General features: G+C 41.6%; 1 protein-coding gene and 1 non-coding gene across 5 annotated transcripts in view; both read right to left on the minus strand.

Annotated features, from left to right (window-relative positions):
• Window positions 1-15,351, minus strand: part of HEATR5A (HEAT repeat containing 5A) — a 75,950-nt gene extending 60,599 nt beyond the window's left edge. For 3 of the 4 annotated variants that reach the window (XM_038756680.1, XM_038756678.1, XM_038756679.1), the window contains exons 1-7: window positions 15,237-15,351; window positions 7,649-7,867; window positions 6,454-6,665; window positions 4,931-5,039; window positions 3,616-3,765; window positions 2,969-3,140; window positions 1,114-1,271 (exon numbers count right to left, since the gene is read on the minus strand). In XM_038756680.1, coding sequence (XP_038612608.1) covers window positions 1,114-1,271; window positions 2,969-3,140; window positions 3,616-3,765; window positions 4,931-5,039; window positions 6,454-6,665; window positions 7,649-7,774 — 927 coding nt within the window. In that variant the 5' untranslated portion in view covers window positions 7,775-7,867; window positions 15,237-15,351. Of the gene's footprint in view, window positions 1-1,113; window positions 1,272-2,968; window positions 3,141-3,615; window positions 3,766-4,930; window positions 5,040-6,453; window positions 6,666-7,648; window positions 7,868-15,236 lie in introns of those variants that run through there. The other variant, XM_038756677.1, reaches the window with a different exon arrangement.
• Window positions 15,352-19,760: 4,409 nt separating this feature from the next.
• LOC119937298 lies at window positions 19,761-19,949 on the minus strand. The gene has a single exon (XR_005453976.1). It is a non-coding gene; the product is annotated as a U2 spliceosomal RNA (small nuclear RNA).
• Window positions 19,950-24,520: the final 4,571 nt, after the last annotated feature.

Here is a 24,520-nt window from a genome sequence, read left to right on the forward strand (position 1 = left end):
TGCAATCTCAAATCTAAAAGTACAAATCCATCTTGAGAATCACTATGCTCTAAAGCCATAATCCTAAGGGAATATAGTTCGATGGGTTTGAAAGGGGGAATGTTTACAGTGATCAAGCATTATTCTTTGTTTTCATGAATTTTAATGTTCTGTCTGGCCTCAGATTTAAAGACAACAATTCTACAGCAAAGAGAGATAACAGTGGAACTTACTTTACAAGTTTAATTACCAGAAAATAATTCAGCTGCCTAATTTTTGAAGTGCTGAGTTTTTTGTAAACATTTACACTCCAGTAAACAATATTGTTATGGAACCCAGAAGTACAAAACAGGAACATAAGGGACACATGAAATTTTAAAACCCAGGCTTGCTCTGTCACTAACGAAGAGGCTTATGCCAAGTCTCAATGACCTCAGGCTTCCACTTTCTCCTGAGACATTTTACATTATTTCTGAAGCATCTGTAAAGCCCCAAGCAGCATACTTTTATATTTGGAATACTAAAAAAAAATTAAATCAACTTGAGAAGACCACAATTTCTTCCCTTTACTATGAAAATGATGCAATGGAGGAAAACACTGTGTTTGTTTAGTTTGGTCTAGTGGATGGAGCACAGGCTCAGGAGTAAGAAGGACTTGGTTTCTAATGCCAGCTCTGCCACTTTTCTCCTGTGTGACCTTGGACAAGTCATTTAATTTCTCTGTGCCTGTTACCTCAAAGTGTAAAATGGGGATTAAGATGGAGAGCCCCACGTGGGACATAGATTGTACCTACCCTGAGTAGCTTGTATCTTGTACCAGTGCTTAGTACAGTCCCTGGTACATAGTAAATAGTTAACAAATACCACTTAAGCAGGATGTCATCTTGATTCACACTTTCAGACTACACAAAAGAACACTGAAAACCAGAGGACCCTAAGAAATATAAGAAGTCAAGCATTTCCAAATAGGAGAGTGTATTCCCTGAATTCCAGCTGGGATGAAGTCTGCCCCAGTGAAGTCTTGCCCCATTTGGCTTTCTTCTGTTTCAACTAAGAAATGTGGAATCAGGACCACACACTAAAGCGTTTGCTTTATGTCATAGAGTCATGTTGTGATAGCCATAAGATCCAAACCTGAGTAATTCCAACTCGAACATCTCTGCTGACCGAACTGGTTCCTTTCAACATATCTCCACTGGCTCGAAGGAAACCGGAACTGCCACGGAGGAAGCCTGTTCCTAATAATTCCATGACTTCTTCAAGAGTGACTCTGCGAATATTTTGTCGGGAGGCTGTTTTAACAAATTACCAAAGAGTGGTTTTAGAATATAGCCTATTTTCTCTCCAATAATCGAAACAAAAAAAGTTTGAAGGAACAGTATGACAAATGACTTCCTGGACTTCCGTTTGCAGAGGCAGATATAATCCTTCTAACATCTTTAATTTTTCTCTCAAATAATTCATTTCACGGACCTATTATCCACATGACTCAAATCCTTCCTAAGTGTTTTAACTTATCTAAAATGTTCCCTCCAACACATCTAGTGTTTTTTTTCCAACTCCTAAACATGTACGGAAAATTTTCTTCAACCTAATTATATTTTCTACATGGAAAACTTTCCAAAGTGAAAAATTCCCTATGCTTCACATCAACTGTAGGAAGAAGTGTTCCCTTTCGTTTGCTTTGAACCCAACATTGTTAAACTTCAGTGGTTCTTCCTAGTTCTGGATTTTTAGAACTTGTTGAACAATTCCGTGTTTACCTACATCCTTCTCTATTTTATGGGCTTCAATTATACCCACCTCTGTCTTCCTTCATTTCAAACTAAAGAGTCCTAATCTTTTCAGTCTACCCTCACATGTCCAGAATGCTGAGGTATTACCCTGTTTGATTTTCCTTAAATAAATTAAATGCCACTGATGGTGATGATCTGTGAATAATTTATGTTTACCAATCCCCATTAGATTTTAAGCCCTCTTGAGGGTGGGGACAATGTCTTTTGCTTCATTTGATTCCCCCAAATAGTTCAGTGCTTTGCACACAATACCAACTGACTAACATTTAAGAGATATAAATAGTCGTGGGACACAAGGAGACAGAAGGAGAATGGTGGAGGGAGACGGGGAGAGCGGCTGTAAGAAGAGAAAGGAAAAAACTGGGAAAAGGAAGAAATAATACATTGGTCATTACACTTAAGTGAGGGTTGGATAACTGTAGTAGCACACTAAAATGAATTTATTTTTTTAAGATTGGAAGCGCTATTTTTATCCCCACACATCTCATTCCTTTTTTTCTTAATTTAATTTTGTTGTGGTTTCTTCTATTTCTGAGTGCTCTAACAACAGCAGGCTTTAAGGGTTCTCACTAACTGATTTATGAGAGTACACAGGTAGAATCCCTAATAGTCTAATGTCCCCCAAAATGGACATGAAACCTTGTACGCTATGAATTAGCTTCACTATCAAGGGAGGATGTCCTCAGGGACCCACCTGTGCAGTTTAGTTACTCAATTATTTAGATGCATGGGGCTGGTCTAGATGACTTCACTAGGTCCCTTATAGCACTAATTCTAAGATAGTTTACTTGGACTCTGAGTCGTCTCCCTAACATTGTGTCATACCTACTCCCTAATTCCAATAGAAGATTTTTTAAAAAAGTAGATTCTCACTTTCATTTTTCTATTTCTAAAATTACTCCTTAGGACCTGCCCCTTGTGGTTTTTTCTGGCTTTCTTTTTCTCCCTCTCTATCTTTCAGGAAAATTAGTTTATGTCTAATGACAGTGTCTCAATCACAGGCTTCTATTAGTGGCCAAGAAATTAGGGCAAATCATGCAGTAATTTCACCACAGTGGCCATTACTCTCTTCTGTATTTGGATACAGATTATCCAAGAGAATAAGGACAAACAGCAACACGGCACATTTCTTTTACCGTGAATAGAATAACAAAACATAAAAAATTTCCTGTCAAAGAATTACGGCACTTTACCTGCTCCCTGTTTAGACATTAGAGGTCTTGCCAATATTGTGCCTAAGAGCTTTGAAACTGATATCCGCACATCATAACTGGAACCTTCAAAGGACTTAAAACACAGTGTTGCAACACTATCCAGGTCTGTACTCCACATAAAGGCAGCTTCATTTTGAAGTTCAAGGAGACACTACCCAGAGAAGGAAAAAAAACCAATAAAATTAATTATAAAATAAAAACATAGTGTTTGGTATACATTAGCTTTTGAAATAAAGGATAAGTAAAACAAAATCCAAAGGTATCTAAGTGACGACAGCAAGAGTTGCACTGGGAGTACTAAATACAAGTCAGATGACTATATTTGGCAATGATGTTCCTAGTGAGAAAACATACTCACTATGAAAATATTTCATTACCAACAGAGTTGATTCTGAAACATCTGCAGCAGAGATTTTAAGAAGGAAAACACTAGTAAACTAATCCGAAGATTATGACTATTTCCCACTAGGAAGCTATGGAGTATTAACATAGCAGTCATTGAATTTAACTTATATCTTGTAACAAATCAATAAAAGCTTTTAAAAAATTCATTGGTTTTGTTCTTAATCATTCACATTCAATTGGGTTAATCTGTAGGAAAATCCATCTTTGTAAATCCACTTTACCTTTGCAGCAGCACAGCGAACTGCCATGGATCGATCAGTTAAGCATGAACGGGCAGCTTTATAAATATCCCTGTGACATGGGGTGGCAGCAGATCCCAGTCCTTTCAAAATGTTCTGTAAACTCAGCATAATCTCATAGCGACCTTGGGACTACGAAAAAAAAAAAATTCCCCCTTTTCAACAGTTAACAGGAAAAGATGTATTAACTAGAAAAACAGATGGTATTATCATTTTAAAAATATTTCTAACTCTTGAATACTGGGAATATGTTCGAACAGTACAAATTTAACTCCTGGCAGTCTACTTTCAATAACTGAGGGTTAAGTATTACTGTTAAAAGTACTCACTGGGGCAGTTTCTGAAAAGGGTTTTATTAAGATGCCATGATACTAGATCATCCAGCTTTGGAGAGTAAAAAATCAGGGTTGAGAGCCTCTTGCAAGGTACCAGAGGGCCAGGGGTTGTGTAAATCCCACTTGTATATTCCTTTTCAATGTTTAGTACAGTGCTCTGCACACACTAAGTGATTAATAAATACTATTACCAGTACTACTACTACTACATTCCCTACTCCTTCTAAAGTCATTATTGCTTTGAAGGCTTGGTAATAAACATGATAGAAGAAATTATGGGATAAAAGTTAATGGGAGACATTCAGGCTCTCTCTCCCACTCCTGCCCAAGATTTGGTATTCCTTCTGCACTTCATGGGCTGCTTCCATGTCATTAAGAAATGTGTCTGTTATATTGTCATAATGTACTCTCCCGAGCACTTAGTACAGTGCTTAGCATTTAATAAAAACTACTGACTGATGAAGAAAAGTCAAGGGGAAAGACTGTCCTCCACTGGACTTTACCCTTCTCTACCGGCATTATAATTTCCTAATTACTATAATGTCTCTGATTGCCAATTAAAACAGTGTGGCTACTAGACTATTAACGTGGAGGGGAAATATTTCAACTCCAAAATTCCATGTCGGGTACCCCGACATGTGACAATCTGATCACCTTGTATCCCCCCCCGCAACAGCGCTTAGAACAGTGCTTTGCACATAGTAAGCGCTTAATAAATGCCATTATTATTATTATTATTACCATTTTGAGACTGTGACCACCTGTATCAACTGAAGTCAGAGCTTACTGAAATAAAGATAAGGAGGAACAGTGAGGGAGAGAAGACAATGCTCTTGAATACTTCTCAGGTCTCTGTTCCTTTATATCTGTTCGGCTGATTAGCTCAAAACAGTCAAAAAGCTTTTGATGTGTAGCTTTGCTGTTCTTCTGCTGAACTGGTAATCAATTTTGCAGCGCCTTACCTCTGCACTCTTCATAGCCTTGAGTATATTCCCCACTGTGTCCACAAAAGTGTTTCCCAATATTCTTCCCATTTTCTTGTACAACGAACCCAAGCACACCACAGCGGCACTGTAACAATATCAGAACAATATCAAATATCAGAGAAGCAGCGTGGCTCAGTGGAAAAGAGCAGGGGCTTTGGAGTCAGAGGCCATGGGTTCAAATCCCGGCTCTGCCAATTGTCAGCTGTGTGACTTTGGGCAAGTCATTTCACTTCTCTGGGCCTCAGTTACCTCATCTGTAAAATGGGGATTAAGACTGTGAGCCCCACGTGGGACAACCTGATCACCTAATATCCTCCCCAGTGCTCAGAACAGTGCTTTGCACATAGTAAGTGCTTAAAAGCCATTATATTAAAAAAAAACCCAGTTTAAGAGATGATTGAATTATAGGTGGAAAAAACTTGGAATAGATACAACTGACTGGTATATTGGCTTTTAAAGAAAGAAATGTCTTACCCTGCAAAATTAGGACAGGTCTAAAGAAATTTAAATTTCCTTGGCAAGTTAATAACTTACATTAAGCCACAAAACATAAAAACTACTAGTTTCAAAGAATTATCCATGCATTCAAGATACAATCTCAATGAGTGAATTATTAATTTTCAGTTACACCCACCCCATTATAAAGCTATTCTTTTAAGCACTCTTGAATTTTAATGCCGATATTTCTTACAGCACTCTCATTTCCCCGGAAAATTTACCTTAAACACTTTCCTTCCCCACTTTCCTAAATTTTGCTAATAGAAAGCAATTTGGCATTCTTTACACCATTTGTCAGAGAGAGGTAGGTCAAAGTTAGCCAGTGGCATAAATCACATTTAGAGACAAGCAAGGAAAAAACAAGTAGAAGGGAATAATCACAATGCTTTTGGAAATCTAACAACTCCTGGAGAAGAAAAAAAGCTCTCATCTGCTTGTAAGTAGATCACTGATCTGGCAAGGCTAGTAGTTAAGCACTGTTATGCACAGTTATATGGCATTCTGTAAGTTTTTTAATGCTTAAATCTTGCAGTTGACCAAACAGCTGTGATTCTATTGAGAAAAAGAAAGTACAATGCTCAATTTTAGAGGGCTGCTTCTGAGCATTAGAACGGCATCTATTTGAAGTGATAATCTACTATGGGATTTGTTAGCCTAAAAGAGTTATTGTCCCTCCCAAATATAAACAAAACATTTCTTTCTTCCCTCAAGGATTGGATCCCAGACTTTTAGATGTGGTATGGATGCTCATCTACAAATTCCAAAAACTTTAAATCCAGAAATATTTAAAAAATAAATAAATAAGGGTTGTGGGGGGGAGGCTGATACTCATTTTCACAACTTCCAAATAAGGTCAGGGACACAGACGAGCAATACTTTTTTGTGAATATGAAAATCATCTGAACATGCACATTGACTAATATCAGTTTTGAAGATTCTACAAAACAGTCTAACGAGAGAGCATTATTCCATCTTGGGGCCGGGTTTAGTGTTCGACTTACAGTTTAGTGGGAAGATAGCTTGGTGAATCATCTTTGCTGCGAATGAGTTCATTGCATTTGTCAATTGTTTGGTAAACAGAAAATGTGTCTCCAACACTGTAAAGTATGGCTAGGTTTTTGGCAAGGAGCTTTCTGGTGGGTGGCCCTGGCGAACTGTTTAACAGAGATGTTAGTTGTGCAACAAGTGTCTTCTGTTTCTCCCTTATGTCAGCCTAGAAATAAAGATCATAAACATGCTTTTTTTAAAAAAAAAATCAACATAATTAAACTCTATTCTATTCAGAAAAAAAGCAATTTCTTTTTTACTCCTTTACATTTGGATTATCTTCTCCACAGATGAGAAGAGGTTCTAGTAAAAACTGACATTCTTAAGGCCTGGTGAAGAAAATAATCTTATGGTCATTCCCACAACAAAGGGTAATTTTTGTCTTTTACCATGCCAGGAAATATTTTCTTCTGAACTGCTATATTGCACAACTTTGTTTAACCAATCAATCAATCAATCGTATTTACTGAGCGCTTACTGTGTGCAGAGCACCGTACTAAGCGCTTGGGAAGTACACGTTGGCAACATCTAGAGACGGTCCCTACCCAACAGTGGGCTCACAGTCTAAAAGGGGGAGACAGAGAACAAAACCAAACATACTAACAAAATAAGATAAATAGAATACATATGTACAAGTAAAATAAATAGAGTAATAAATATGTACAAACATATATACAAGTGCATTAACCAATTTTTATTCTATTTTAGTACTTTTCCCTTAAAAGCCAAAGTTAAATAATTTTGTAAGTGGAACTGCTACTGCAATGTTTTATGCTCAATAACATAAAAACAGAGGGCTGAGAAAGTGAAAGACATTTTAAGACAGACACGTGAGGAATATTGGGGCAGGTTGGAGTAAAGGTAAAGGGAACAAAGTTGCACCACACTGCAAATTCTATTTAGTCTTTATTAAGATAATCCAAGAAGGTTAGTTTCCCACTCTTTTCATCTTCAAGGACAACAGTAAGACAAAACTCAATTTCTTACAATATTAAAAAAATGCACTGAATGAAGAAGAAATCATAACTTCAGCCCAAGAGATTAACAGAATTCACCCTGGAACCTTCTTAAGTTTGAGTACATTACAATAAGAGATGAAACATTATCCAAAACTTCATAAAAGTGATTTGCTTTCTTATTTTTACATACCCTGCTGGTTGCTAGTAAAAGTTTCTCCAAAAATCTCAGCCACTCAAAAACAAATTCAGCCTTTTCGACTTCACCAAGTTGCTTATATGCTTCTTCATTCAGCAACAAGCTATGAGCCTCTTCCATTCCTTGAAATGGTTCTTCTTCCTCAGCTGCAAATGTCCAGGGTGACAGACAGTCCCAGCTTTCATTAAATTTTATTTAGTAGTATTAACGTATCTGCAAGGAAGCCAGAAAACATTATTTACCAAAACAGAAAAAAAAAGGGTGTTGTTTCTGTCTGCCTTTTGATAAACTTACAGCATAAAAGATCATTACAGATCACTCCTTCATTTGACTCAAGCTCAAGGGCAAGGATTTCTTGTATTATATGTTCTCAGGCCTCTAATAAACAATTAATAAATGCTGTTAATGATGATGACTGGGCCAAACCATTAGTTCATCCTGACTTTTGACCTGCCTCCAAAAGCAGCAGTGCAATGCTCAGAAGGATTGTGGGATGGCTGTTCTCCTCAACATTCTCCCTAAAAGTTAGCAATGTCCAAGCCAACTGCCTACAATTTTCCTCTACATCCCTAACTTTCCCTCCAGTAATCCACTCTAGATGGCTTCTCATTTTATCCAAACCACAATGGAGTCTGCTGATATTCTTAGCCTACACAACTTCCTGCTATAAAAAATTCCATATACGTACTACCCACTGTTTGAAGGTTTCAGCATTTTTAAAATCTTCATCTTCACTCTTAAACGAGTGTTGTGTGCATTAGGTTTTGTAGACTTCCTGCCTCAGCTTTTCCCTCTCTCTACCCTGAAGTAGTACTAATCTTTTCAGGCACTCCTCATATGGATGTTGCTCCATCCCCTAAAATTAATAAAACTACAATGGTGATATTTCTTAAACCCTACGTGCCAAGCACTGTGCTCGGTTGGATACAAAATAATTAAGTTAAGTACATTCCCTGACCCACGTGGGGTTCAAAGTCTGAGGGGGGAGGGAGAACTGCAGATGAGGAAATTGAGACACAGAAATTAATTGACTTGCCCAAGGTCACACAGGAGGCAAGTGGTGGAGCCAGAATTAGAACACCCCGGCCCCGTGCTCTTTCCATTAGGCTAGGCAGCTCCTCCTTCATCTTTAGAGGGAGAACAGATAGCTACACATAATAATAATAATAATGATGGTATTTGTTAAGCGCTTACTATGTGCAAAGCACTGTCCTAAGCGCTGGGGAGGTTACAAGGTGATCAGGTTGTCCCACAGGAGGCTCACAGTTTTAATCCCCATTTTACAGATGAGGCAACTGAGGCACAGAGAAGTGAAGTGACTTGCCCAAAGTCACACAGCTGACAGTTGAGCCGGGATTTGAACCCATGACCTCTTACCCCAAAGCCCGGGCTCTTTCCACTGAGCCACGATGCTTCTCTACCACTCCTATCATGTTGTAAAAAAATTGAATCCCCCCCAAATACGTCACTTTAATGGCTTTAAGTATTTACGGTAGTAACATTAAAACTCTATCCCTAATAATTTGTCACTTAGTAAAGGAAACCTTTACTCTGTCATCCCCTGGGTGACAGCAAATTTAGCTGGGGACACAGAGAATGTGGCTGGGATTGGGTAGTGAGTGAAAATGATAAAGACGGGAGAAGACATGGATCTTTACAGAATTTTCCCCTAAAAGGATAGTGCTGTGGAAAGAATCCCTGTAGATAAAACTTTAAATTAATTCCTCAGAAAGTCCCAATGCGCCTTCTGTCCTGTTAAATTTGTGGCTATCCACTTACGACATGAGAGAGTGTGCTGATCACTGCTCTGAAAGCGAGGGTTTCTCATGGCCCCATAAAAACTCCTACATCCAGAAAACAATTATCCAGACCTGCACAGCTTTTACTTGGTTTTATGGGTCCACTGCACTGAAATGAGATATTCTCAGCCCTCAGGGTCACTCAACTCAGCACCCTCTCCCTGGGAGGCGTGGCGGACAACATGGGACCTAATCCAAGAGGGTGTTTTAGAATTGCTTATGATCACCGTCATCATTAATATCGACAGCTGCACTGATTGCGCCTCTATTCATTCATTCAATCGTATTTAGTGAGCGCTTACTGTGTGCAGAGCACTGTACTAAGCATTTGGAAAGTACAATCCTGCAACAAATACAGACAATCCCTACCCAACAATGGGCTCACAGTCTAGAAGGGGGGGGGAGACGGACAACAAAACAAAACAAGTAGACAGGGATCAATAGCATCAATATAAATAAATAGAATTATACTCTCTACTGTGTGCAGAGTAGGGAATTAAGTGCTTGGAAACACAGCCCTCCTATTCATACTCCTCCCTCCTCCTCAGACTATGAACCCCATATGGGACATGGACTGTGTCCAACCTGATAAGCTTGTATCTACTCCAGCACTTAGAACAGTGCTGGACACAAAGTAAGCACTTAAATACTATTAAAAAAACCCCAAACCTCAAATTCCTCCCTTATCAGAGGAATTGAGGGTTGGGGCATTGACCCTATAATGGCCACTTACACAGATTCATAGCCCAACCACACTGCACTGGCTTTGGACTTCCACATTCTAAAAAATGAATTAAAGAAAAGTAAATACATACGAGCATCGTGAGAGCACTTTTCACAAATATACAATGCTGAATAGGAAAAAAATACTACACAATTTACGGAACTCTAAGCAGGAATCGATTGAGAATAAAAAAAATTAATACACAAATTTACAACCTAGTTCCGCAACAATAAAAGGAAAAATGAGTCACATTTCCATGTCTACTTGAAGGAAATATATTTCAAGGGAATTGGGATTTATTTCTAATTCCCTATCCTCACCTAACTCTGTCCTCTTGGGAAATTCGATCGTTGCAAACTTCTCACAAAAGTTAATGCCATAAAAAGGGCTTAACATATATTATCCTTTTTAAATGAAGCCACTAATTTTTCAGATTGCAAATGAAGAGACTGGGTCTTAAATCCAGCCTCTTACTTCCTGAAATCCTCCTCTTTTCAACTTTTTGAGGTGACTAAGTGTGAACATTTCACTCATTCATTCAATCGTATTTACTGAGCGCTTACTGTGTGCAGAGCACTGTACTAAGCGCTTGGGAAGTACAAGTTGGTAACATACAGAGACGGTCCATACCCAACAACGGGCTCACAGTCTAGGATGGGGAGACAGACAACAAAACATGCAGACAGGTGTCAAAGTCATCAGAACAAATAGAATTAAAGCTAAATGCACATCATTAACAAAATAAATACAATAGTAAATATGTACAAGTAAAATAAAGTAATAAATCTGTACAAATATATATACAAGTGCTGTGGGGAGGGGAAGGAGGTAGGGCGGAGGGGATGGGGAGGAGGAGAGGAAAAAGGGGGCTCAGTCTGTGAAGGCCTCTTGGAGGAGGCCAAAATGATAAACTTACCCTGAAATACATTTTTAAAACACAAGAGGAATTTTGCAGGGTTGCACTCAAAATTCATAGCTTTGGGAGGAAAATAATATAGCTACCTCAGAGAAATATCTTCTTGAAACTGCTAAGAAATGTAAAAGGCAAATCTTAAGCACCAAAACAAATTATCCTTTCCAGAGGTCATTAAAACTGCTGGAGGTGCATTTTTCCCATGAGCAGCAATATTGTAGTGCAAAATGATCTATCAGGAAAATGGATAACACAGTGCAATGCTAAATAATTTAACACCTAGCTTGACATTAAAGGCAGGGCAGAAAGTTATCTTTATTACCTTCAATACATTTGGTACAGGACATTCCCAAAGGAAATTAGGAACTTAAAATTGGCCACAACATCTGCAATTTTAAATATGTAGCAAGTTGCATGCAGTCCTCCAGGATACAAAATAAAGGTTATACTAACTACCAATATAGTTCCTGAAGGCCATTGTTATAAGTGGCTAATGCTAATCAATCGTATTTATTGAGGGCTTACTATGTGCAGAGCATTGTACTAAGCGCTTGGGAGAGTACAATACAACAGAACTAGCAGACGTGTTCCCTGCCCAATGCAGTATGATCTTGCAAATTAAATGAATCAGCAAGACCATACTAAGCACCCCACATTGGCATCCCTACTCCAAGAGCGTGAATAATTCATATGCAGTATAACGCTGTCCATTTTATAATCTACGCTAATTTGATGTGTGTAGACAGCTATGAGGAAAGCAAGGCTAAGTTTTTGTTCTCTATTTGAGTCCAGAAAGCGTCGGTGATGCAATTTAGTAATCTTCTGGGCTCTGCCCCCACCTATCCCTTTTCTCTGGTGTGATTTTGACGCTTCTTGTACGGTCAGCTCTCTAAAAGACTGCAGCAGAAGCTCCAGTTTTCCTCAACAAATCTGAAATCCACGACTTCGTGGCCCACTAAATTAGACCATGCAAGAGGTCAGCAGAAAGGCACAGATAAAAAGCCCCGTTTTACTGTGGCATTTTTACAATAGGACATAGCATGGAGAAGGGTGATTTGTTCTAATATGACTTGACCTTCCTAGAATTACTGAAAGTAGCCACCAAGAAGTTTGGCATGGTTACCTAGCCATGAAAAGCAGCACGGCGTAGTGGATATGAGCACAGCACTGGGAGTCGGGAAGTCATGGGTTCTAATCCTGGCTCCGCCAACTGTCTGCTGTGTGATCTTGGGCAAGCCACTTCAGTGCTCTGTGCCTCAGTTACCTCATCTGTAAAATGGGGATTAAGACTGTGAGCCCTGTGTGAGATGACTTGATTACCTTGCATCTACCCCAGTACTTAGAACAGTGCTTGGCACATAGTAAGTGCTTACTATTATTATTATTATTATTATTATTATTATTATTATTATTATTATTATTATTATAAACACATTCCCTGCCCAAAACAAGAGGCGAGGTTCCCAGTAACCCAAAACAGATGAGCACACGTTTGAAGTGTCATCCAAAACAGAGAAAAACTTTTCGCTATTAGTTCCCACTGGGTCTTTGGCTCTAAGATTTCTCACAGTATGCAAACACTAACCTTAGTAGTAGCAGTTCCATGTCTACTGCCGTCTAAACGTCTAAACTTTAGCTTGTACTATTTTAGGACCAAGATTGAGTAAGTCAGACCTCCTAGCATTACATGAACAGAAGCTCCCAGGATAACATGCTCAGATCTGCTCATAATTAGTTATAGGCAGTCAAATTTAAGCGTATCAGCTAGACTTTTGACCTAGGTCTCTTATAATTATTTTCTCTTTACTTATTCCCTATTACAAAGCTTTAAAAATGGATATGTAAAGTAACATGCTGCAATTACTATGTTGTTAATTGTACAGGACTTGTGTAAATCTGATGAAAAATTATTTAAGGTGGCATCCTTTAATTAATTGCAGAGTTTGAAATATTCAGTACAGATTAAAATCATTAAATTTGACCACTGGTACACTGCATTTCCAACTTCCCTGGGAGGTGGGGTGAAGGAGAAGGGGTTTTTTCACTGTTTTACCTCATTAACAATACTTAACTGTATTCAGCTAGAATAACCTCTCTAACGCTTTGAGCACCCTGAATGAATGAAAAACATTTTCCACACCTCAAAAGATTTCTGAAAAGAAATTCAGATCAAACCGATTTTACAGGATAATCTGGAGCATGGGGAGGTTGGGTAGCTTCCCCTGGATCCTCTGGTTCACTAGTTGAATTTGAGTTAGAAGATAATGATTACTTTCAACTTTTCCCCCTTGCTCTAACTCCAGATTTACTGTATTTTCCCAATGATAAATATAAGATATTGTGGCTTCCAAGATGACTGTTACCAGGCCCATTCCATTTCCCTTCCAAACTGCCAAAACTGGCAGCCTAATCCTGGTTTAATATTTCAGATTGCTCCATTAATACTATTTTGCATTAATTAGGTGCTCAGAGAGCTGTAGACGTTTAGAAAGAAATGATTCCCATTCCCATTGGGCACAAATTCCAAAAACGGAGGCCAAAAGACAAATACCAGCAAATACCTTTCTGCACAAAAAACCAGGGTTTTGCTCTGTAGTGCAAATAGAAAATGCAGGGAATGCCTTTCTGCTGTTGCCTCATTTCCTCCTAATCAAGGGAGAGAGGTAATAAATCACATGGCTTAGCCTCATTGTCTCTTCTGACTTGGGGTAAGAATTTTCTGGGTAAATAGGTTTCTAGGTGTTTTTACGATGAGAATAAGATGGAAATTCAATTTCAAAGCAGCAAGAAAAAGTACATCATCTCATACAGGATGAATATTAAGAATATGATCGGTCACTACTTTGGAAAGAGAGGCTGAAAACTACTACAGTTGTATAATAATATACCCTCACACTGAAAAACTCTGTATAAAGTTTAACAAAACTGGAGGAATCTACGGATCAAAAATAATAATACCCCCACCCAATGCACTCTTCCTAATCACAACCTTTTAACCAACCCAAAGCAAGCAGTAACCCACTTATAAGGCAGTTAAGGCAGGTATAGAGAAAGGGTTTGTCACTGCAGCTAGGTAGGAATAAAACCACCCAAACTAAAAGGAGTATAATTTTAATCATAGTGCAAAAATGTACCCAATTGTCCAATTTTCCAAGTTTTCAGAAAACCCTGAAGGGTTACAGAATACTTTATTATCATCTCTTTGTTTTAAGGAACTTTGTCCTTTTAGTAGCAGATATCTTATTTGGCTTCAATTCTTTTAAGTTATCTCTCTTGAAAGAACTATGGATTTTCTAAACCAATTAAAGGAAGGACAAATAAAAGAGCACTTTTCTTAAAAGTGTCTCCAACTGAAAAAAAAAAACCACACGATTCAAAGGTCTACTCAATTTCACTCATGCATATTTAATGAAGTCATCGCTACTTTACAGCTTTCGGTGACAAGACAATCAGTGTTCAAATCTATTTTCATCATTTAAACACCTATTTCAAATGGTCCTCTGATTTATTACAGCAGTGGCTCACAAAACTGACAGCTCTGAGTGCCTCTTTTCATGTACTCAGGGAAAAGATTAAAATTAAGTCTAACTCAGTAAGATCAAAGAAGGGAGGGAAAAAACAACAACAAAATGAAACGTTTGGTGAATATACAATCTTGCTATATGACAATTCTAATTTCTTCACATAAATAAAGGAGGTCAATTTTCGATCATTGCTGACTACGAACTATTTCTTATTCTTTAATAAGTGTTTAGAATTCTAAACCTACCAAAACCAAGTAGTAATATAAACTCTGGTATTTAAGTGCTTACTATGTGCCAAGCACTGTACTAAGCACTGGGGTAGATACAAGATAAGTGGTTTGGATAGTCCAACACCCACATCCACATTATATGCAATACACTGAAAAATATATACTCCCACATATAAAGCTGTAGTAAAATCTGAGACATAGAGAAGAGTTAGAAATTATGAGAGATTTGCACTCACTTTAAGAAAATGCATTCAGATGTTATGTATAGTCTCTAATATTTGGGACATTGTGCAACAGGGTCAGCCTGTTTACTGAGGAAACGTGGAAATTAATATCTGATTCAATCATTATAACTTGGGTGTATACACGTGTGTAAAATACTTAGAATTTACTCCCGGAAGTTTTCCTTCCTTTAGCATCATGTAACAGGATCCAATATCCTCAAAAAAAACAGACAACGTATTGTTTAGCAACACTAGTTCCTTTTCTAGATGCGAAAATTTCTAGATACAAACATCATAATGACTGATTCAGTACTGCTGCTGGATGGTTGTTTGGAGAGCTCTGATTTACCACCGCGCCCTGGAAATATAAACACAATTCAATTTTATTACTAATCAGGATAGTAGTTGAAGGTTCTGGGTAAATATTACTTATTATGGCTTCTAACATAATTATGATAATAGAGAAGATGAAATTTGAGAAAAGGGTAATACGATTCTGCTAATTTTAAGCAACGATAAACTCAATTTCATCTGGAAGATTTAATCTACAAAGTAATTTTAATGTGCAATTTAAAACTGTAGAATCTCTAGACATCAATTGCATTTATTGAGCATTTACTCTGTGCAGAGCACTGTACTAAGCACTTGGAAGAGCATTCATTCAATCTATTTATTGAGGGCTTACTGTGTGCAGAGTCCCAAGCACTTGGGAAAGTACAACACAACAATAAAGAGTGACAATCCCTGCCCACAACACAACAGGCAGATCTATTCCTTGCCCATAACTAGTTTACAGTCTATATAGATGGGAGATACATTCCAGATGAGAGTCTGTGCTTTTCTACAAAAACCAAGAGTCAAAAGAAACACAGTCCTTCACTCTGGCTTTAAAATGAGGATCAGACTTCAAAACTTTACTCAGGAGTTAATGATACACATATCTCCACCAAAAAAGGCATTCCATACCTAACAGGAATAAGAAAAGTTTCCCTCAACGAAAAATGCTTAAAAAGTGATCACTGAATCATACACCACTACATGGATTCAGTGAACCAAAAACACTCCACCAAACCACTCCAGATAACACATTTTTAAAAATACGTGTAATTAATACATGTAATAAAAATAACATGTAATTATACATGTAATTATGTTCAGAGGGCGTGTGACTTTTTCAAAGGGGTTTAATTACTATTTTCAAATGTACTCAAGCTACCCTGACATTAAATCAACTAGTGATGTTTACTTCTAGACTGTGGGTCCGCTGTTGGGTAGGGACTTACTGTGTGCGCTTACTGTGTGCAGAGTACTGTACTAAGCGCTTAGGAAATACAAGTTCTTGTCTTGTATTATATGTATATATACATATATATGTATGTGTGTGTATATATATATATATATATACATACATATATATATATATATATGTATTATATGGCAACATATAGAGACAGTCCCTACCCAACAGTGGGCTCACAGTCCCACAGCACCTGTACATATGTCTATACAGATTTATTACTCTATTTTACTTGTACATATTTACTATTCTATGTATTTTATTTTGTTAACGTGTTTTATTTTATTGTCTGTCTCCCCCCTTCTAGCCTGTGCACCCGCCATTGGGTAGGGACCGTCTCTATATATTGCCAACTTGTACTTTCCAAGCGCTTAGTATAGTGCTCTGCACACAGTAAGCGCTCAATAAATGACTAAATGAATGAACGAATCCTCCCCTTCTTCCTTTTTCATCTCCTCCTCCCCATCCCCCCGGCCCTACCTCCTTCCCCTCCCCACAGCACCTGTATATATGTTTCCACAGATTTATCACCCTATTTATTTTACTTGTCCATATTTACTCTTCTATTTATTTTGTTAATATGTTTTGTTTTGTTGTCTGTCTCCCCTTTCTAGCCTGTGAGCCCGCTGTTGGGTAGGGACCGTCTCTATAGAGAAGCTGCGTGGCTCAGTGGAAAGAGCCCGGGCTTTGGAGTCAGAGGTCAGGGGTTCAAATCCCGCCTCCTCCAACTGTCAGCTGTGTGACTTTGGGCAAGTCACTTTACTTCTCTGTGCCTCAGTTCCCTCATCTGTAAAGTGAGGATGAAGACTGCGGGTCCCACCGTGGGTCAACTTGATCGCCTTGTATCCCCCCAGCACTTAGAACAGTGCTTTGCACATAGTAAGCGCTTAACAAATGCCATCATCATTATTATTATATGTTGCCAACTTGTACTTCCCAAGCGCTTAGCCCAGTGCTCTGCACACAGTCAGCGCTCAATAAATACGACTGAATGAATGAGGAAAGGCGGGGGGCGGGGAAGAGGTGAATGAAGAGGTGTGCTCTCAATAAATACGATTGAATGAATGGATGAATGAATGAATGAAGTAAGGTGGGGAGGGAAGAAGCGAATGAAGGGGTGTGCTCTCAGTGGGGCTTTGAAGCCTCAGTCACCTCATCTGGAAAATGGGGATGAAGACTGTGAGCCCCACAGGGGACAACTTGATCACCTTGTATTCCCGCCCCCCCAGCGCTTAGAACAGTGCTCTGCACATAGTAAGCGCTTAACAAATACCATCATCATTATTATTATTATATGTTGCCACCTTGTACTTCCCAAGCGCTCAGTCCAGTGCTCTGCACACAGTCAGCGCTCAATAAATACGACTGAATGAATGGATGAATGAATGAGGTAAGACGGGGGGGGGTGGGGGGGGAAGAAGTGAATGAAGAGGTGTGCACCCAGTGGGGCTTTGAAGCCTCAGTCACCTCATCTGGAAAATGGGGATGAAGACTGTGAGTCCCACGGGGGACAAGCTGATCACCGTGTATCCCCCCCCCAGCGCTCTGCACATAGTAAGCGCTTAACAAATACCATCATCATTATTATTATTATATGTTGCCAAGTTGTCCTTCCCAAGCGCTTAGTCCAGTGCTCTGCACAAAGTCAGCGCTCAATAAATACGACTGAATGAATGGATGAATGAATGAGGTAAGACGGGGGTGGGGGGGAAGAAGTGAATGAAGAGGTGTGCTCTCAGTGGGGCTTTGAAGCCTTAGTCACCTCATCTGGAAAATGGGGATGAAGACTGTGAGCCCCACGGGGGACAACTTGATCACCTTGTATTCCCTCCCCCAGTGCTTGGAACAGTGCTCTGCACAGAGTAAGCGCTTAACAAATACCATCATCATTATTAGTGTATGTTGCCAACTTGTCCTTCCCAAGCGCTCAGTCCAGTGCTCTGCACACAGTCAGCGCTCAATAAATACGACTGAATGAATGGATGAATGAGGTAAGGCAGTGGGGGGAGAGAAGTAAATGAAGAGGTGTGCGCTCAGTGGGGCTTTGAAGCCTCAGTCACCTCATCTGGAAAATGGGGATGAAGACTGTGAGCCCCACGGGGGACAACTTGATCACCTTGTATTCCCCCCAGGCGCTTAGAACAGTGCTCTGCACAGAGTAGGCGCTTAACAAATACCATCATCATTATTATTATGTGTTGCCAAGTTGTACTTCCCAAGCGCTTAGTCCAGTGCTCTGCACACAGTCAGCGCTCAATAAATACGATTGGATGAATGAATGAATGAGGTAAGGCGGGGTGGGGGGGGGAAGAAGTGAATGAAGAGGTGTGCTCTCAGGGGGGCTTTGAAGCCTCAGTCACCTCATCTGGAAAATGGGGATGAAGACTGTGAGCCCCACGGGGGACAACTTGATCACCTTGTATTCCCCCCAGGCGCTTAGAACAGTGCTCTGCACAGAGTAAGCGCTTAACAAATACCATCAACATTATTATTATGTGTTGCCAAGTTGTACTTCCCAAGCGCTTAGTCCAGTACTCTGCACACAGTCAGCGCTCAATAAATATGATTGGATGAATGAATGAATGAGGTAAGGCGGGGGGGGGGGGAGAAGTGAATGAAGAGGTGTGCTCTCAATAAATACGATTGGATGAATGAATGAATGAATGAGGTAAGGCGGGGGGGGGGGGGGGAGAGAAGTGAATGAAGAGGTGTGCGCTCAGTGGGGCTTTGAAGCCTCAGTCACCTCATCTGGGAAATGGGGATGAAGACCGTGAGTCCCACGGGGGGCAACTTGATCACCTTGTATTCCCCCCCGGCGCTTAGAACAGTGCTCTGCACAGAGTAAGCGCTTAATGAATGTCATCATGATTATTATATTATTTTTACTATCTGACGAGAGGCCAGCCGCCGGCCCTCGTCGTGGTGGTGGTGGTGGTGGTCATCATCATCATCATCATCATCATCATCATCATCAATTGCATTTATTGAGCGCTTACTATGTGCAGAGCACTGTACTAAGCGCTTGGGAAGTCCAAGTTGGCAACACATAGAGACAGTCCCTGCCCAACAGTGGGCTCACAGTCTAAAAGGGGGAGACAGAGAACAAAACCAAACATACTAACAAAATAAAATAAATAGAATGAGGTAAGGCGCGGGGGGAAGAAGTGAATGAAGAGATGTGCGCTCAGTGGGGCTTTGAAGCCTCAGTCACCTCATCTGGGAAATGGGGATGAAGACCGTGAGCCCCACGGGGGGCAACTTGATCACCTTGTATTCCCCCCCCGGCGCTTAGAACAGTGCTCTGCTCAGAGTGAGCACTTAACAAATGCCATCATCATTATTATTATATGGTGCCAACTTGTCCTTCCCAAGCGCTTGGTCATCATCATCATCATCAATCGTATTTGAGCGCTTACTGTGTGTGCAGAGCACTGTACTAAGCGCTTGGGAAGTACAAATTGGCAACATATAGAGGCAGTCCCTGCCCAACAGTGGGCTCACGGTCTAAAAGGGGGAGGTATCAGATATTAAACTGATAAGAACAGATACTACACTTGATCTTAGCCAAAAGGCCGAGAAGCGATGGTCCAGTGTTCTGCACACAGTCAGCGCTCAATAAATACGACTGAATGAATGAATGAATGAGGTAAGGCGGGGTGGGGGGGGAAGAAGTGAATGAAGAGGTGTGCTCTCAGGGGGGCTTTGAAGCCTCAGTCACCTCATCTGGAAAATGGGGATGAAGACCGTGAGCCCCACGGGGGGCAACTTGATCACCTTGTATTCCCCCCCGGCGCTTAGAACAGTGCTCTGCACAGAGTGAGCGCTTAACGAATGGCATCATGATGATTATATTATTATTACTATCTGACGAGAGGCCTGCCGCCGGCCCTCGTCGTGGTGGTGGTGGTCATCATCATCATCATCATCATCATCATCATCAATTGCATTTATTGAGTGCTTACTATGTGTAGAGCACTGTACTAAGCGCTTGGGAAGTCCAAGTTGGCAACATAGAGAGACAGTCCCTACCCAACAGTGGGCTCACAGTCTAAAAGGGGGAGACAGAGAACAAAACCAAACATACCAACAAAATAAAATAAATAGAATGAGGTAAGGCGCGGGGGGAAGAAGTGAATGAAGAGGTGTGCGCTCAGTGGGGCTTTGAAGCCTCAGTCACCTCATCTGGAAAATGGGGATGAAGACCGTGAGCCCCACGGGGGGGCAACTTGATCACCTTGTATTCCCCCCCGGCGCTTAGAACAGTGCTCTGCACAGAGTGAGCACTTAACAAATGCCATCATCATTATTATTATATGGTGCCAACTTGTCCTTCCCAAGCGCTTGGTCATCATCATCATCATCAATCGTATTTGAGCGCTTACTGTGTGTGCAGAGCACTGCACTAAGCGCTTGGGAAGTACAAATTGGCAACATATAGAGGCAGTCCCTGCCCAACAGTGGGCTCACAGTCTAAAAGGGGGAGACAGAGAACAAAACCAAACATACTAACAAAATAAAATAAATAGAATGAGGTAAGGCATGGGGGGAAGAAGTGAATGAAGAGGTGTGCGCTCAGTGGGGCTTTGAGGCCTCAGTCACCTCATCTGGAAAATGGGGATGAAGACCGTGAGCCCCACGGGGGGCAACTTGATCACCTTGTATTCCCCCCCCGGCGCTTAGAACAGTGCTCTGCACACAGTAAGCGCTTAACGAATGGCATCATGATGATTATATTATTATTACTATCTGACGAGAGGCCTGCCGCCGGCCCTCGTCGTGGTGGTGGTGGTGGTGGTGGTCATCATCATCATCAATCGTATTTACTGAGCGCTTCCTGTGTGCAGAGCACTGGACTAAGCGCTTGGGAAGTCCAAGTTGGCAACGTCTAGAGACGGTCCCTGCCCACCAGTGGGCTCACGGTCTAAAAGGGGGTCCTGGTCGTCGTCGTCGTCGTCGTCGTCGTCCTCCTCCTCGTCCTCTCCCCAAACTCACCTCAACTCAGTCGTGGCGCGTCGCGGGAGCGGCCGGTCCCGGCCCGGCCCGGCGCGGCGCGCGGGACACGGCGGCGGGGGCGAGGACGCCCAGGGCGGGAGCGCGCGCGTGCGCGCGTGCGCGGGCCTGCGTGCGCGGGCACGAGCCGGCCGGCCAGCCGACCCCCCCGAGGGGCGGGGCCCGGGCGCAGGCGCGAGCGAGGAGGCCCCGCCCCCGCCCAGGCCGCTCCAGCCGAACGCCGAGACATCGATCGGCCGCCCGCCCCCCCCCCCCCCCCCCCCCGCCCGGCCGCCCTGCCGGCCAGGCCTGACGACTCCACCGCCGAGCGCCCCGATCGGCACTCAGTCATTCAACCCGATGGACTGAGCGCCGGCTGCTGTGCGCAGAGCACTGGGCTAAGCGCTTGGGAAGGACAAGTTGGCATTGCATTCATTCATTCATTCAATAGTATTTATTGAGCGCTGACTGTGTGCAGAGCACTGGGCTAAGCGCTTGGGAAGGACAAGTTGGCATTGCATTCATTCATTCAACCGTATTTATTGAGCACTGACTGTGTGCAGAGCAGTGGGCTAAGCGCTTGGGAAGGACAAGTTGGCATTGCATTCATTCATTCATTCAATAGTATTTGTTGAGCGCTGACTGTGTGCAGAGCACCGGACTAAGCGCTCGGGAAAGACAAGTTGGCATGGCATTCATTCATTCACTCAATAGTATTTATTGAGCACTGACTGTGCGCAGAGCACTGGGCTAAGCGCTTGGGAAGGACAAGTTGGCATTACATTCATTCATTCATTCAATAGTATTTATTGAGCGCTGACTGTGCGCAGAGCACTGGGCTAAGCGCTTGGGAAGGACAAGTTGGCATTGCATTCATTCATTCATTCAATAGTATTTGTTGAGCGCTGACTGTGTGCAGAGCACCGGACTAAGCGCTCGGGAAAGACAAGTTGGCATGGCATTCATTCATTCACTCAATAGTATTTATTGAGCACTGACTGTGCGCAGAGCACTGGGCTAAGCGCTTGGGAAGGACAAGTTGGCATTACATTCATTCATTCATTCAATAGTATTTATTGAGCGCTGACTGTGCGCAGAGCACTGGGCTAAGCGCTTGGGAAGGACAAGTTGGCATTGCATTCATTCATTCATTCAATAGTATTTGTTGAGCGCTGACTGTGCGCAGAGCACCGGGCTAAGCGCTTGGGAAGGACAAGCTGGCATTGCATTCATTCATTCATTCAATAGTATTTATTGAGCGCTGACTGTGTGCAGAGCACTGGGCTAAGCGCTTGGGAAAGACAAGTTGGCATTGCATTCATTCATTCAACCGTATTTATTGAGCACTGACTGTGCGCAGAGCAGTGGGCTAAGCGCTTGGGAAGGACAAGTTGGCATTACATTCATTCATTCATTCAATCGTATTTATTGAGCGCTTCCGGTGTGCAGAGCACTGGACTAAGCGCTTGGGAAGGACAAGTTGGCATTACATTCATTCAATCGTATTTATTGAGCGCTTACTGCGCGCAGGGCACTGGGCTAAGCGCTTGGGAAGGACAAGTTGGCATTACATTCATTCGTTCATTCAATAGTATTTATTGAGCGCTGACTCATCATCATCATCAATCGTATTGAGCGCTTACTGTGTGCAGAGCACTGGACTAAGCGCTTGGGAAGGACAAGTTGGCATTGTATTCATTCATTCATTCATTCAACCGTATTTATTGAGCGCTGACTGTGTGCAGAGCACTGCACTGAGCGCTTGGGAAGGACAAGTTGGCCTTACATTCATTCATTCATTCAATAGTATTTATTGAGCGCTTCCTGTGTGCAGAGCACTGGACTAAGCACTTGGGAAGGACAAGCTGTCATTACATTCATTCATTCAATCGTATTGATTGAGCACTGAGTGTGTGCAGAGCACTGGACTAAGCGCTTGGGAAGGACACGTTGGCATTACATTCATTCAATCGTATTTATTGAGCGCTTACTGCGTGCAGAGCACTGGGCTAAGCGCTTGGGAAGGACAAGTTGGCATTACATTCATTCATTCATTCATTCAATGGTATTTATTGAGCGCTGACTCATCATCATCATCAATCGTATTGAGCGCTGACGGTGTGCAGAGCACTGGACTGAGCGCTTGGGAAGGACAAGTTGGCATTACATTCATTCAGTCGTATTTATTGAGCGCTGACTGTGTGCAGAGCACTGGACTGAGCGCTTGGGAAGGACAAGTTGGCATTGCATTCATTCATTCATTCAATAGTATTTATTGAGCGCTGACTGTGCGCAGAGCACTGGGCTAAGCGCTTGGGAAGGACAAGCTGTCATTACATTCATTCATTCAATCGTATTGATTGAGCACTGAGTGTGTGCAGAGCACTGGACTAAGCGCTTGGGAAGGACACGTTGGCATTACATTCATTCAATCGTATTTATTGAGCGCTTACTGCGTGCAGAGCACTGGGCTAAGCGCTTGGGAAGGACAAGTTGGCATTACATTCATTCATTCATTCAGTGGTATTTATTGAGCGCTGACTCATCATCATCATCAATCGTATTGAGCGCTTCCTGTGTGCAGAGCACCGGACTAAGCGCTTGGGAAGGACACGTTGGCATTACATTCATTCATTCATTCAATAGTATTTGTTGAGCGCTGACTGTGTGCAGAGCACTGGACCAAGCGCTTGGGAAAGACAAGTTGGCATTGCATTCATTCATTCATTCAACCGTATTTATTGAGCGCTTCCTGTGTGCAGAGCACTGGACCAAGCGCTTGGGAAATATAACTTGGCATTACATTCATTCATTCAATCGTATTGATTGAACGCTTACTGTGTGCAGAGCAGTGGGCTAAGCGCTTGGGAAGGACAGGTTGGCATTACATTCATTCATTCAATCGTATTTATTGAGTGCTTCCTGTGTGCACAGCACTGGACTAAGCGCTTGGGAAGGACAAGTTGGCATTACATTCATTCATTCAATCGTATTGACTGAACGCTTACTGTGTGCAGAGCACTTGGCTAAGCGCTTGGGAAGGACAAGTCTGCAACAGAGAGAGACGGTCCCTATTCATTCATTCATTCAATCGTATTTATTGAGTGCTGACTGTGTGCAGAGCACTGGACTAAATGCTTGGGAAGGACAAGTTGGCATTACATTC

The sequence above is a fragment of the Tachyglossus aculeatus genome, chromosome 14 (assembly GCF_015852505.1).
Source record: "Tachyglossus aculeatus isolate mTacAcu1 chromosome 14, mTacAcu1.pri, whole genome shotgun sequence".
NCBI lineage: Eukaryota > Metazoa > Chordata > Mammalia > Monotremata > Tachyglossidae > Tachyglossus > Tachyglossus aculeatus.